The sequence below is a fragment of the Diceros bicornis genome, chromosome 24 (genome assembly GCF_020826845.1).
Source record: "Diceros bicornis minor isolate mBicDic1 chromosome 24, mDicBic1.mat.cur, whole genome shotgun sequence".
In the NCBI taxonomy this organism is placed as follows: domain Eukaryota; kingdom Metazoa; phylum Chordata; class Mammalia; order Perissodactyla; family Rhinocerotidae; genus Diceros; species Diceros bicornis.
In genome coordinates this window covers 18,345,674-18,360,769 of record NC_080763.1, presented here as the reverse complement: position 1 = coordinate 18,360,769, position 15,096 = coordinate 18,345,674, and the positions used below count along the sequence as shown (strand labels likewise).

The following is a 15,096-nucleotide window of genomic DNA, read 5'->3' as shown; positions in this document are numbered from 1 at the left end:
TAAAAGCACCTCTCACAGGGTCGGCAGCCAACGTCAGTTTAACCCAGTGGCTCTCAATCCTGGCTGAACATTTGAATCAGCTGGGAACTTTTAAAAATATAATGCCCAAGCCCTACCCCACCACCCTTCCACAATTCCACCCAACGGGGAAGTCAGTCTGAAATTCACAATCCCCTAGGCCCGGCACAGAAATGAAACCTGAAACCCATCGGACCAAAGGCCAGCCTACACCCTTTGCCCCATTGATTCAGAATTTCAGGGAGGCTTATAAACCTCTGCAGCCTCTTCTTCCAGCTCGACAGCAGGGGGACTCCCCCAAATGCTGTTCTGTTCCACAAAGCAGTCACAGGCCCCGGGACCATCCCCAACCATGCGGCTGACTCACCCTTGTCCAATGACCTTCCCCATTTTCATCCAGGTGGGCCTTCATCCAGCCACCTCTCTCCCCTCCAGGCTACGTCCCCATCTCCAGCCTAAAAGCTTCATGCAGGAGTACCCGATTGTCCCGTGCTGCCCGTGTTTTAGAAATAGTCTGTGCCAACATCAACATAGCCAGCATTACTTTTCCACAAAGCACTAACCAGAAGACCATACAGGATGAGAGGTGGGAATGCCTGAAAAGAAATTTTAAAATCTGAGTGCACGCACACACATGCATGCACACGTGTGCACGCACACAAACACACACACACTCCAGGAACCATGGTATACTTGTACTCAAGGGAGCACTGCTTCGTTTGAGGACTGGGGTTAGGAAGAAGGAAAGCACAGAGGGGCAGCAATAAACAACAGTGAAGGGAATACTGGGGTTGCCCATGGAAACTGGCAGGGATAAGAAAAAATAATCAGCCCACATTTGACAGAAGAGAAAAATGGAGACAGCCAGCAGGGAGGACCGGGACCAAGCAATGTCCATTTCCTGGCTCAGACTTCCATGCGCCTTTTCAGGACCCACCGCCAGCTGGCGTGGAGGGCCTGGGAGGAGAACGCAGGCACCAGAAGGTAGCACAGAGGGGTGTCAAAGAGCCCTCAGCTGCTCCCCAGAAAACGAAGGCACTGAGCAGCCCTCCTGCTCTCAGGCACCTCCCCTTGGCCTCAGTCCAGGAAACAGCCTGAGAGACTTGGCCAAGGCCTCACCTGGGTAAAGGAGCCATCCTCGCTGCACTCCGGGACGAACACCGCCTCCTGGGGCTTTTTGGCTTGCTCTAGGGCCTGAGCCCGTTCCAGGCGACACTTGCTCTGGCCAGCGTCTAAAAGAGGAGAGAAACGAGCATATTTCATACTTCACTTGGATTCCACGCTGGAGCCATGGGACAAAATGGCTGCCTGGCTCTAGGAATGCTGAGAGAAAACCACTCCGCCTGTGGGTGAGCCCACACACAACCAACTGGGTTTTCTAATGACACAAGGGCAGTGGCCAGTGAGCACAGCTAGGTCTCATCTTCCTCTTAATGTTATTCTTAGAAAAGTAGGGGGATTGCATTTATACCAGGTTCTGTTTATTTTTTTCTCGAGACCAAGTATCCCCAGCCCCTCCCAAGGAAAAAAAAAATGTTCCACTTTTATTATTTTGCACTGGGTTTATTTAAATATGTGCAAATTCAAAGTCTCAAAGATGTTTTATAGTTAAGAATTGCAAGCACTTTCTTTGGAAAATCAGAGGGTCTAGGGCAGCCTGCTCAGCCTCCCACAATTCCTATAATGGCTCTAAGCAGGCCAGGGGCCACAGACTGAAATATCTATAGGGTGTAGGAAAGTAATACAAATTAGAGAAGCAAGCTGAGTGTGCAAACAATGGCATTCAGCTTGGAAACACCATAGGGAGTGCTGAGGACGGCGGCAAACTGGAGAACAGCCTCCCTTTTAAAGGAGGTAGGTGCTGTTCAGCTCTAGTCATGTGTTGCCTTGTGGGAGGGAACACAGACCTAATATTACCAAAGCTTCCAATTTTTTACAAAGAGTACAAAAATCCAGATTTTTATGTTGAATCTCCCAATTTTTAAATGCTGTCTCAAATGTTTTTAATATTTTTAAACATGTAAGCAGACCAAACCAAATACATCTGTTGGCCAACAATTTGGAATCCCTATTCAGGAGCCAGTAATAACATCTTGCCATTTTAATCATCTCCATTTACGAAAAAAAATAAAAATAAATAGCATTAGCCAGATAGCAGCACATCTCTCCAAGCCCTAGCCTGGGGGCAGTGTCTAAAAGACAGAAAAGTGCTCAGTTCTCCAGGTAGACCAGTCCTCCCTCCCATATTCCCTGGTGGAAGGGGTGGAGGGATAGTAGCAAACAAAATGAACAGACTCATTCCAAGCTCCTGCCGTAGGAGTGCGCTGTGCAGGGAGCTGGGTGCGCAGACGTGTTTCCCTGGCTGGGCGGAGGGGCACACACTCACCTTTGCATCTACCTCGATGTACCACACCCAGAGTCGGGTCTCTGCACTTGGCTCGCTGGTACTCACACATGGACTCGTAGGACCTGCCGTCAGAGGCACAGATGGGTTTGGGTTGAGTCCTGGAGCAGTGGAGGTTGCACTGAGGGTCACGGTCACTTATGAGAAACTAAGTTGGAAAAAAGTGAAAGGTTATAGAGGTTACTTTCACAAGAAAAGTAGAGGTGAGTCCATGACTTACAATACTGGTTTGCCTTGGGGAGCAAGTCCAGAATAAACCCAAAGTTATTAAACCCTAGAAGTGGAAGGGAACTGGGCAGCCTCAAAGTCTAACCAAGGGAGGCATCACGTGCTAAGTAATTCACATGCAGGATCTCATTAATCCTCACAACAACCCTATGAAATAGGAACTATTTCTTTCATAGATAAGGAAACTGACACCTAGAGAGAGGTAGCTTACCCAGTGTCACATAGCTATCAGTGGTGAATCTGAACCTAGATCAGTCAGACATTAAATCAAAGCTTTCACCAGTGGGACATTTGGCCTCTCCATCCATGCAGATGGTCATGCGACCTCTATTTGGGTACTTCCCCAAATCAGGAATTCACTAGCAAACTGTACATTTCATCTTTGGAAAATTTTATTTATTAGAAAGCAGTATTGAGCCCCAAATCTATCACCCTTCAGTTTCTGCCCACTCCTCTCCGGCAGAATACAAGTTAAGTAATTTTCTATGAGAAAAGGATTTCCTGATTTAAAAAAATAACAATCGCATTGGGAAATGCTGAGTTAAACAGGTTTCTGTACTGCAGGACTTCTAAAACACCTTTGCTACATTCCTATGTATTGTGAATCTCCAAGAGGTATAGTAAATTAAAGATAGATAGCTGTAAATTATTTACTACTCTTGCCATTGAGTTGTGGGGTCTAATTCCCTCCCCTTGAATCAGGACCAGCCTCAGTAACTGGCTTGACCAATAAATGCTGTGGCAGTGATGTTTTGGGACTTCTGAGCAAGGTCATATGAAGCCTTGCAGCTTCCTCCCAGGCCTCTTGCAACACTCACTCCGCGGGAAACCAGCTGCCATGTAAGAAGACGAACAACCCTGAGACCACCAAGCTATGAGGAAGCCTAAGCTAACATGTGGCAAAACCACATGGAGAGAGAAATGCTCAACCAACTCAGGCACAGAGACGTGTGAGTGAAGAAGCCTTCAGAAGAGTCTAGCCTCAGCTATCATCTGATTGCAACTAACAGAGATGAAAAGAAGCAACTGCATGAGAGATCCAAGTGAGGACTGCCCAGCTGAGCCCAGTCAACCCACAGAACTATGAGAGATAGTAATAGTTATTTTAAGCCATTAAGTTTTATGCTAGTTTGTTACACAGCAATAGAGAACCAGATCAAGGGGCATATATGATGATGCATCTCCCAAACTTATTTGACCATGAACCCCTTTATCAGGGAACCTCTGTTAACAACTATAGAAGACAGCTGGAAAATAATAATTGGGTCATACAATCCATGAGCTTGTGTTTAATAACCCACATGAGCCTTGAGAGCCGGGTCCACTCTTATCCACCCTCACATAGCAGAGCTCTGCACACTGAAGGCTCTTCGTCAGTACGGTTTGAGGGGCTGAATATCCCACAACGACACACAGCAATGTCATGCGCACACAGCTGGCCGTCGGTGATGCTAGAGTTAACTGAATGATCACACCAAGCTCAGAGAGGTTTAGGGAAGGTGTGAATACAACCCCTGTTTCAGATGTATCTGCAGACCCTTTACGTGAAGCAAATAGATAAGAACTTATTGACTCTTTTCCAGAACAGCCAAGGGAGGTCCAGAGACAGTACCACTCCCTTAAGGGAACGCTGGAAACACACAGCCCATAGTGGACAAATTCCAAGAGAGTCCAAGCCTGTTCATTAATACACAGACTGCCTCTCAGCTGTAAAACCAGCCCCCCCAACTACCATGACCTCACGCCTGGGTGCTGGCTGTTCCGCACAGGGAGGGAGCAGAGGAGGCTGAAACCATCACACGGGCCTCGTCAGGATGGACAGCACAACTTGGCCTCGCTTGACATCCTCTGGGCTCCCACACTCACAGGTTCACCCCAAGTCTGACGACCAAAGCCCAAAGGGAAATGTTCTGAGAGTGTCTCATTATGGAGTCCAGTGTTCCATGACAAAAATCAAGAATATAGAGTCATATCCAGAGGAAGCCACTGCATCCAGGCGGGGGCAGTGTCATCCACACCTCATCCCTGCACGGGATCCCGGGCCTCATCTCCCCTCAGGTTGCCCCTGCTTAACACCCTTGAGAGATGTCCCACTGCCCTTGGGAGGTTCACGGTCTCCGAGACCTGGCAGAATCCGACTCGAGGTCCCCTCTCTGGCCTCAGCTCCTACAGCTCTGTCCCCGCCTCACTCACCACTGTGCGGGCACACTGGCCTGCTTCCCATTTCCCAGAGGAACTACACTGGCTCCTACCTCCAGGCCTTTGCACACACTGCTCCTTCTCCCTTCCCTCCCACCCCTACTTCTGATTTCGGCTCACGTCATCTCTTCTAGGACGTGTTCCCTGACTCTCACAGGTGGGATGGGCCCCCCTGTAATAACCTCTCCTACGTCACTTCTCCTTCCTGGCTCTTAACACGCTTTGTGACAATGCATTGATTTGTGTGATTTGATTAACAATGGAAGCCCCAACTCTGAGCTCCATGAGACAAGGATAAAGTCTATTTTGCCTGTGAATACAGCCCCAGCATCTAGTGCGATGCCAGGGTACTTGATTATTTGTGGGATGAATGCATCCCTGTAGTGGCATTTCCCACATGGCACTACCTCAAAACCAGCCAGTGCGATGGGACAGGCCTGGCCTCCTGGGCTCCTGCCACCCCAGGGGGTCACTGGGCCACTCTCCCACTCCCACACTCTGAGCTTCCCCTCCCTCCTGCACTACACAGTGGGCAGAGGTGGTCCACAGCTCTCTGCCTCAGCTCTACCTCAGAACTTAAGTTATCTCTGAGACTGAGAGGTGAGTCTCTCCTCCTTCCATCTCCACCCCAGGCTCCTCTGCCACTACAGCCCTCCCAGCCTACAACTGACCATGCACCAGGGAAAACTTAGGAACAAAAGGTCCAGCTGAATGAGGCAGGCTTGGGAAGACCTGGCTACAGGTTCCTGGATGGGCACAGGGCACAGGTGTTTGCAACCAGCAAAACTGGCCTCAGAAGTCGCTCTTCTTGCCTCTGGATGGCTCAGATCCATTCCTAATCTGTTTGCAGCCTACAAATGCAGCCAGACCTGGCTCTGTAATTCTGCCTGGGGAGCAGCAGACGCCCGCCCAGAGGGTGGGAACAGCATCCTTGAGCTCAAGCTTCCAGGCCAACCAGTGGCCTCAAGGCTGTCCGAGGGCAGGTGGAGGCCCTGCTTTGTCATACCACTCTCTCCTTCTCCACGGATGGGTGTGCTACTTACCTGAGGTAAAACTCTGCTTTTAAAACCCACTTTGTTAGGTTATTTTGCCATGCGAATCAGTAGGAGCCAAGGAACAGCATGCCCTCTGTTCTCATGATCACATAAGAACAGAACTATCCGGATCTTCCAACACCTGGGAAAACCAAGGAACTCATCCTTGGTCACAGAGGAATTTGTTAGCCAGACCTCAAGTCTGAAGAATAATAAGAGCGGATAACTATATATCACTTACAATATGTTAACTAATTTAATCTTCACAATAACCCTACGAGGCAGGGTATGTTACGATCCTCTTTTTACAGATGAGGAAACAAAAGCCCAGAGAAGTTAGGCGACTTCTCCAAGATTAAACAGCATGTACGTGTCACTGCTGGGATTGACACCCAGGCTCCAAAGCCAGGCTTCTAACCGCTATCCCATACTGCCTTTCATTATTACAGAGTAATGCTACAAACAGAAACTGACCCAATTGCAAAACTGGATTCATGAAGTCAGAATCTGTTTACCAAGAGCCTACTGTGTGCAGACACAAACTGCTAAAGATCCAGATAAGACAGCCCTGCCCTCCAGGCACTTTAAGCCTACTGTGAGAAGCTCCTCATAGGGTTCTTGTTGATCTTAAAAAACAGGGATCAAGATAGACAAAGTTTCTTTTCAAACTCAAGAAGGTCGCCCTGTTGTCTCCTCCCCAGCTCACAGGAGAGGAGAGCCGCAGGTGTCACCGTGGCGTTGAACCACAGGCCATAAATTTGGTTTGGAAATGGCTTGCTCTGGGCCCACAGAGTCACCACGGCAGCTGGACAGCTGCGCCAGAGACCAGCTTAACTAGGTTAAGCTGCACAACAGGTTAAAGAGCTTCAGAAGAAGCCACACACACCCCAAAGCATGGAGATCCTTCCCAGCTTCAGAAGAGCTCCCAAAGTGTTCCCATCTAGAAAGGACTGGTCCCTGAGGCCAAGTCCAAGGTCTGAGACAGACCGAGGCCATTGCTAAGACCATCTTCAATCATCGGTGGGTCTCATTTTCATCTGTTTTAGGAGCTGTGTGTGTTTGTGATTGTTTTCAAAAGCAAAAAATGCAATGACCTCTATAAAATAGTATGGCTATGTCCTAAAAGGATCACCCAAACCTCCAAACACTGCTTGTTCAGCAGTCTGTTCATCTACTCAAAAAGCAAGCACTACGATGAGGCCAGCACTGCAGGAGGCCTGGGAAGCAGACCACAACCAACACAGTCCTCAACGAGCCTGAGCCTCCACTCCAGGTTGGAGACGATAAGCAAGCAGAGACTAGCCATACAGCAAGTGAAAAGAAGACTGCAGGACCAAGAGCGGGTCAATCTTAGGGACTCTGCAATGCTACAAAGCCACACAGTCCAACAGAACTTTCCGCAATGATGGGCATGTTCTATATCTGTGTTGTCCAATACAGTACCCACAGCCACATGTGACTATTAAGCACTAAAATGTAGCTAATGCAACCGAAGAACTAAATTTTCAGTTGCGTTTCATTTTAGTTAACTTAAATTTGCATAGCCACATGTGGCTAGTGGCTACCATATTCAAGAGCACAGCTTGAGAGGAGAGGAGAGAGGCCCATCCTCACTGGAGTTTCTCCTAGTTGACCCAAGCTAAGATGGATTGGACTAATGGGAGAAAAGAAGCAGATCCTGGGGATAATTTTTGCATTTTGAAACTGGACATGAAATCAATTCATTCCTTGTGGTCAACAGCAGGACATTCCAGGAGTTGATCACAGTCCACCTGAAGTCAAAGGTGGCTTCTTCCTCTCTTCTGCAGGAGATAGGGGGTACAGGCTAGAAGCCCCCAGCACCAGCCTGGGGCCTGTGTCAGTTCTCGGGGCACACAGACAGAAGTCAGAATCTGAGTCACCCCGCTGGGACTTGAACCCTCAGGCCACAGAAGTCCGTTGTGGGTTCAAGAGCAACCATGGTTGGTGGAAATTTTGAGTGTTGGGCAGCGGCAAGCTGTCTTCCCAACTAGGCAAACGCTGAGCTATTTCCCTCTAGGGAAGAAATAGTATTTTCATAAAAATCCTCACATACATTCCCTTCCTTCTTCCTAACCAAAAGACAACAAAAACAAAATAATTATATTAAATATGATTGCGTAATACAGAAACCAAACAAAAGGGGCCGGAACAATTGTGCATTTGCAACTATCTCCTACTCCCACCACCTCCCCTTGGGGAGTGAATGATTCCAAAGGAAGCTCAGGACATTTTGTGTTCTGCTCACAAAAAAATCCATCCTTCCTATTGGAAAAGTAAGCTGCCAATGGGGGCTATTTCACCAAAGACGAGACGGGGGTAATGAAATCAATGTTAGACCAACAATCCCTTCTATCTGAAATGTACACACGCTGATCCTTGCCCTTCAGTCTCAGCAGAGTAGAAGGCAAACCCTGCCACAGCCTCGGCTCAGGGAGACCCTCCAAAACCGCAAGCTGTGTTAAGTTTGACTGGCTGCCAAGTTTCCATGACAATATAGAGAACAACAGAGGCAGCCTAAGGTTCCATGTGGGAGATGTCTGATTCATTATAACATGAGTTGGTTTCACAGTCTTAACTTCTACCTGTTCCATGCTGATTTAACCAGTATCTAAAATTCTAAATAGGCATTTTTCTGGCAACATGCATATCTCTATATTTTTCCCAGGTGTAGAAGAGGGGCAGGGGCCATACTGACCAACCAGGGCAATGGCCTATCCACTGGGTTTGGAAGCTTGAAGTCCACAGTTTGGAGCAGCAAGTGGTGTTCCCCTTTACGATATCAGACTCAAAAATCACAGGCCAAGCTCAACTCATTTAAGGTTTTTCTTTAATAAATTTATGCATAACAGAGCTTCAATACTCACTTTTAGCACTTTTGCTTCACTTATCTATTGCTGCGAAATGAACCACTCCCCAAATGTAGTGGCTTCAAACAATTAATCATTGCTCTCAATTCTGTGGGTTGGCTGGGCTCAGCTGGGAGCTTCTTCTGCTCCACATGGTGTCAGCTGAGGCAACACATTTGGCTGCATTCAGTTAGGAGCTTGGCTGGGGCTGGAACATCCACTCTGACTTCACTCACTGGTGCCTCAGTGGGAGGGGCTGGAAAGGCTGGCTTGGGGGCTGGCTGGGCCTCTCTCTCCAGCAGGCTTTCCTCTCCTAACCATGATGACTTCATTCAGGCCTTGGACTCTTGCCTAGATGTTTGACTCTGCCACCAACCTTTTCCCCCATTGAAGTGCACATTCCATCCTTTCCATCCTGCCACTGAGGTTATCACCCTAAAAAGCAAAAGCTTTCATGCTGTAAACCCCACCATTAGCTTCCAGAGCTCCTGCTACACTGTGTTCATACTTCTATCAAAACCCTCAACATGCTGCACTAGGATTTATGTGTTTACATGTCTATAAAAGACGAGGTCTTGTTCCCCTTTATATACACAGGGTCTAACACAGTGCTTGATCTAAAGCAGTTGTTCAATACATGTTTGAAGAATGGATGGGTAAATATCAAACCTTACCTAAAATATATCCTGGATAAGAAGCTCCTTTTTCTATCATTTACCGTGAAAAGAGATATTCTGTGTCCAACCACCACCAAAAGGTTAAAGCTCTCAAAAGCACAGAGTAATGGAAGCTGTTTGTTCTTTTTTTTCCTTTTAAGGGACATCTATTAGATAAGGAAAGCCCCACATTAAACACAGGATTCTTCCCTTGAATTAAAGGAAAGGAAAAAAAAATCCCTAAGTCATTGAAGAGAATGTCCCAGAGTGGCTGAGACAGAACCCATATACCCACAGCAGGTATCACTGCTAAGTGACCATGGAATTCATTCCCAAGGAGGCTGGCCTTTGCCTGAGAATCTCCTCACACAGCCCTCCAGGAAGCCTTGCCACCACTCTGCAGATAAGTCATGTCCCCCATAAGTCAGGAGTAATCTGAGATGCCTGGGTTGCTGGGCCTGAAATGAGTATAATTTAACAGCCAACGTGATTAGCAATCTGGTTTTTCTGGCAGCTATCACATGCATGCACTTGAGCATGAGCAACAGCCAAATGATAAAATGGATTCGTTGATAAGTCACATTTTTGACACTCTGAATTCATTTTTCCTACAGAATTAAGGTTGTAAATAATGGTAAACTTCCCAGCCCAATCTGCAAAAGCCTATTGGGAAGCAATGGGAAGGGGAATGGTCCCTACCTGTGTGCCTGCTGGGTAGGTAACAGGGACAGCAAAGGCCCCTAATGTCCGGCCCCAAGCTGGGTAGAAATATGAGCCCCACTGTGCTGTTCCCTCCTGCCTCAGGACTTGGCGTGTGTGGCCCTTCTCCCTGGACTGTGCTTCCCCCTCATAACTCCTCTTCATGTGTCCCATCTCAGCGCAAATGCTGCTGCCTTGGAGCATTTGACTTCCCAAGTTGGTCAAGACCCCTGTGATAAGAGCCTCCGTATAATCTCTACTTTCTACTGTGGCTTGTGCTCCAAGTGTAATTAAATGACTAGCTGTTTAATTATGTGTTTCTTGCCCACCCTCCACAGTAGGCTGTAAGCTCCCTGCGGGCAGGAACAAGATCTGCTGGGTGCCACACCGCTGGATCCCCAGTGCCCAGCAGGGGCTTTGCCCAACGTGGGTGCTCAATCAATATTTATTGGGGCCGGCCTGGTGGTGTGGTGGTTAAGTTTGGTGTGCCAGGGTTCACAGGTTCAGATCCTGGGCACAGACCTACACCACTCATCAAGCCATGCTGTGGCAGTGACCCACATACAAAATCGTGGAAGATTTGCACAGATGTTAGCTCAGGGCCAGTCTTCCTCACCGAAATAAATAAATAAATATTGATTGATTGAACTAACAAGGAGAAAACCGAGGCTCGGCCAGGCCAAGGTAGTAAGTGGGAGAGCATGCCCTTAAGTCCAGACTCTTTCTACTGTACCACATTGCCTCCTTCAGTGCAAGATACAGAGTGCTGTGTCCCAAAGGCTGGCCGAGGGGCAGAGGGGGCTCTGTTGTTCAGAGTCTCTGGCAGTGGCCCCTCTGGTAGACAGCAGAGAAGAAGGGCTTTGCATGCAAAGAGAGCTTTCCTCAGGGAGGATGTTTTTCCTGTCATGTTTAGAAGTCAAAGTCCAGCTCAAGTTTTTAGAACTCAGGCACTAAAAAGCATTTCTGGGAGGTAAATCTGCTATTGAAAGGAGAAAAAAGCCGCTCCTGGAGCCAGTGCCTGGAACAAAAAGTAGAGAGCCACATTCCAGACGTCTGGCTGCGGCTCAGCCTCTTACTCTCCAACCAGGGACTGTCCACCTCTTGTCACTTGCTTCGCCATCTGCAAAACTGGACTTTGCCCTTTTCCGCTGGGGCCCGCGTCTTTGGGAGCGAAGCGCGGTTCCGCATTAAAACATCACTCACCCGTCCACTATCTAATCCATCATCTGCATTGAGAATCCACATCCTTATTCCTGCCAGCTCACTCTCACCCTGCCCTGACCCCACAACCACTGCATTTACACAGGTGCAAAGGAGGGCCAGGATCAGGGCCGCTTCAGAGTGGGGCTCGCGAAGATGGAGGAGGGGAGATAAGGGAGGTCAAAGGGAAGGGGAGGTTGGCAGCTACGGGGTCTGCTCTTCTTCTACACACCTCCACTGCGGGGCCTGACAACAGCACGCCCCGATTAAAGGGCTTTTCACGCTGCTGAGGGAAAGCAGACGTCCCCCTCCAGCTGTTCGGCAGCTGGAACCACTTCTGTTGTTTTAGCCAGGAGAGGCCTGACCTTCGTCACCCCACCCCCAGCCCCCTCCTGAAGGGAGGAATTTAGTGGCCACCCCAGCCTATCCACCCACCTCCCCTCCTCCGCCATGCCCCCCACAGCCATGAGGATGATGGGTCAGGACCCAGGGGAGAAGGTTGTCTTACACCAGGTGCCATTGTGGGGGAGAGGAGGGGAGAGAGGGTCGGTGGGTTTGACAAAGCAGCCAGGACCCTGGGTCGAAAGAGATGCTAACAAGGCTGCACAGGCAGAGCATCCAACTCCCCCAGACCCTGTCCACACCCCCAGTCCATGCCCCACATTAGCCTATTCGGAAGATGGGTGCAGTTAAAGTGTGGGTTAGGATCCAGGTCAACAAATCTCCAAAATATGGAGCATTTTTCTAAGGGAAAGGAGCCAGACTCAAAAAGCTACATACTGTATGATTCCATTTATATGACATCCTGGAAAAGGCAAAACTATATGGATAGACATCAGATCAGGGACTGGAGGTAGGGGGAGATGCATGAGACAACGGAGGTGGTGGAGTTATTCTATATATTGATGATGGCAGTGGTTATACAACTATATAAATTTGTTAAAATTCATAAAAGTGTACGCCTAAAAAGGGTGAATTTTACTGCAAGTAAATCATATCTCAATAAATAAAAAAGAGAAAAGCATGAAACTAAGGAAAAATCATTTCAAGGAATGCTTGTTTTGAAGGGCACATCAGACCTCCCATAGGCACTCAAACAGATTTCTGGAGATTTCTCTGCCCACCCCCTTCCATTACCAGGCATCATGCTAGGTGCATTGGGGGTTATGAAAATAAACAAGAACAAAGGCTCTGCCCCCAAGAGCTGGATCTAGTTGCAAAGACTGACATGTGCACAGCTAACTCCACAGGGACTGCATTTTCGAAACCAGTAACCAGGAAGTGAAGCCACAAACAGACAAAAGGATAGAATATTTGAAAATAGGATGCCAAGAAGTCCAAGATGTAAGATGGCTAACTTTTTAAAAAAGAGAGAGGAGAGAAGACAGGAGAGGAGAAAAGAAAGAAAAAAGAGGCATCCATTCAGCACAGAATTACTGAGCACCTATTATGTCCCAGGGTTCTGCTGAGTGCTGGGGACAGGGCAGCTGACCCCACGTTCTGTGAGGTTGGAGTGAGAGGTTAACGCAGACCGGAAGGACCCCGGAGGATTTCTCAGAGAAGGGGCCATAAACTGGGCTGTAAAGGATTTCCACAAGCAGGAAGGGAAGTCTGAAGGGCATCCTAAGCAACAGCAACAGGTACACAAAAGTAAAGAAGCACTCATTTCGAAAGGTGGTATAGAAATGACCATTTATTGGAGAAATAAGGCTCTGGGGCTAGGTTAGAGGTGAGATCACAGAGAGTCTTGAAAACTCCCACCTGTCTTTTTTTTTTAAAAAAAGAAAAGAATTGGAAGCCAGTGAAGGAAGTAAAGATAAGATCAGACCTGAGCTTTAGCAATCTCTGGCAAGGGTATGAAAGACAACAGAGAGACCAATGAGGAGGTTACTATAGCGAATATAGCAGCAGGAGGAATGGAGGACGGGCATTTTTGGGCCAAGGAAGCGGCCTGGTGAGCTAACTGGATGAGATAAGAGAACCGGGAACCTCAGAGCTGTCCTCAGGGAGAGGGATTGCTGCCCCCTGGGAGACGGTCTGTGCGCTCCATCACAGCCCCGCAGGGCTTCCGCGAGGCTAGGAAGGGAAAGGTGGGATGCCACAAGCACGCACGTGGGCAAGGAAGAAAGAGAAATGCAGAACAAGTAGAGATAAAAATATTCTTTTGAATGAATGAGTCCTTCAACTTAAAAACCTTTCAGGTTTTAGCCCTCCTTGATCACCAACAGGGAGTCAAGACTTTCAATCAGAGGTAGAAAGCATTCATTTTCGTTTCCTGCTTGCACCCCAGTCACTAAGTACTAGCCAATAGAACCCATGGAGCAAGGGCATGGAGAAAGTCACTTGCCCATCCCCCCTGCCATCCCTCAAATTCTGCCACCAACATAAATAAAAACTCCTCTCATTCCAAATAAAATAAACAGAGCACTCTCCAGGACCCAGGACCTAGAGTTTTTCAATTCTCTCAGCCCACGAGCACTGGAAAAAAATAAAGGTTAAGTTGATGGTATTAACAAGGAGCAACAAAGTGGTCTTGTATTCGGGGTGCATCCAAGAGATGGTGGATCACAAGAGAACTCAGACTTGGGGTGCAAAGCAAAGAGAACAGGGAAGGTGTTCTTACATATCTGCTTGGTTCTAAGTGCCCAGCCCTTCATCTCAATGACACACACGGCTGGTAGTAACGGTTTGCTAACTTAACATTATCTCTCTACCTAGCAAGAGCAATTTATTCCACAAGGCTAGTGGCTCCTTACAAGGTTATCCTGAACACTCCCCCAGGCTCTGCCCAGAGACATGCTCCAAGTTTTCACTGGGTATTCCCAAGAATGGAACTAACACATCACTGAGCATCCTGGCTAGTGGCAATGGGGCCTAGACACTACTCCTGCACATCCTGGCCCTGCCCCACCAAACTTTCCCCCACCATCACTAGCAGTATTTTATGCCCAGTGATTTGTGACATTTGTTTTATAACCAGGGGAATGAGCAAGGAGATTGGTCAAGATTGGGGCTAATGACTGTGGGGGGGATGACTGGAGTTGGTCCCGACCAGCTGAGTGCTGGGGTGGTGACTGAACCCCTCCAGCTAGAAGGACAAGGTCCCAAAAACAGAATTGTTTTCACAGAGACTTGGTGAGATTCTGGGAACAGTAGGAGATGTAGATTCTGAAAAGGGCGTTCAAGAGATTCCGGATCACTCTGAGAGATTCTAGGCACACACAGAGCTATTTCAAGGGCTAGGTGACAAAGAGACACAGAAATGAGGCAGGTCCTTTCCCCCACCTCTGCAAGAAACCCTAGCCCTGCTCTGGCAACTGAATCAACAGTTTTGGCAGCAGTTGGAGATAGTTCCATTGGCACAGACTCGGGTGTTCTCATCACCGGCACTGCCAGCAATGAGGTTCCTTTTGGGCAAAGGGGAAAATTATGACTAGTTTGTGGAAATATTTAAAGCACCCCAAATAAGGAACTAAAGGGGATTGCTGTTTGGGTAGATGAGGGTCTTGGGGTCATTGTAATTTGGGAGTAAAGGTAGAAGTGGCACCATTTTGGAACCATAGACAGAAGAGGATTGAAAATACCAGTTATAAGAACAGACACTAATGGGAGTGCAGGTCTGCTTAGCTGGCTGCATGAGTCTAAACAAGCAGCCCTGAACTCGGGAAGAATGTGCAAAGGCCAACTGAGGATCCAGAGATCGATTTTCCAGAACAGTGACCCTGGATATGGTTGTCAGGCTCCCACGCTGGTCAACAAAATGCCTCAGTAACTCATTATGTGGCTGAAAT

The 15,096-nt window shown here is 48.1% G+C and overlaps 1 protein-coding gene across 1 annotated transcript in view; it reads right to left on the bottom strand.

Moving 5' to 3' along the window:
* SMOC1 (SPARC related modular calcium binding 1) overlaps nucleotides 1–15,096 on the bottom strand; it is a 143,780-nt gene that overhangs the window by 69,379 nt on the left and 59,305 nt on the right. Inside the window, exons 2-3 of the mRNA XM_058567226.1 lie at nucleotides 2,405–2,570; nucleotides 1,138–1,250 (exon numbers count right to left, since the gene is read on the bottom strand). Of these exons, the coding sequence (XP_058423209.1) occupies nucleotides 1,138–1,250; nucleotides 2,405–2,570 (279 nt within the window). The remainder of the gene's footprint in view (nucleotides 1–1,137; nucleotides 1,251–2,404; nucleotides 2,571–15,096) is intronic.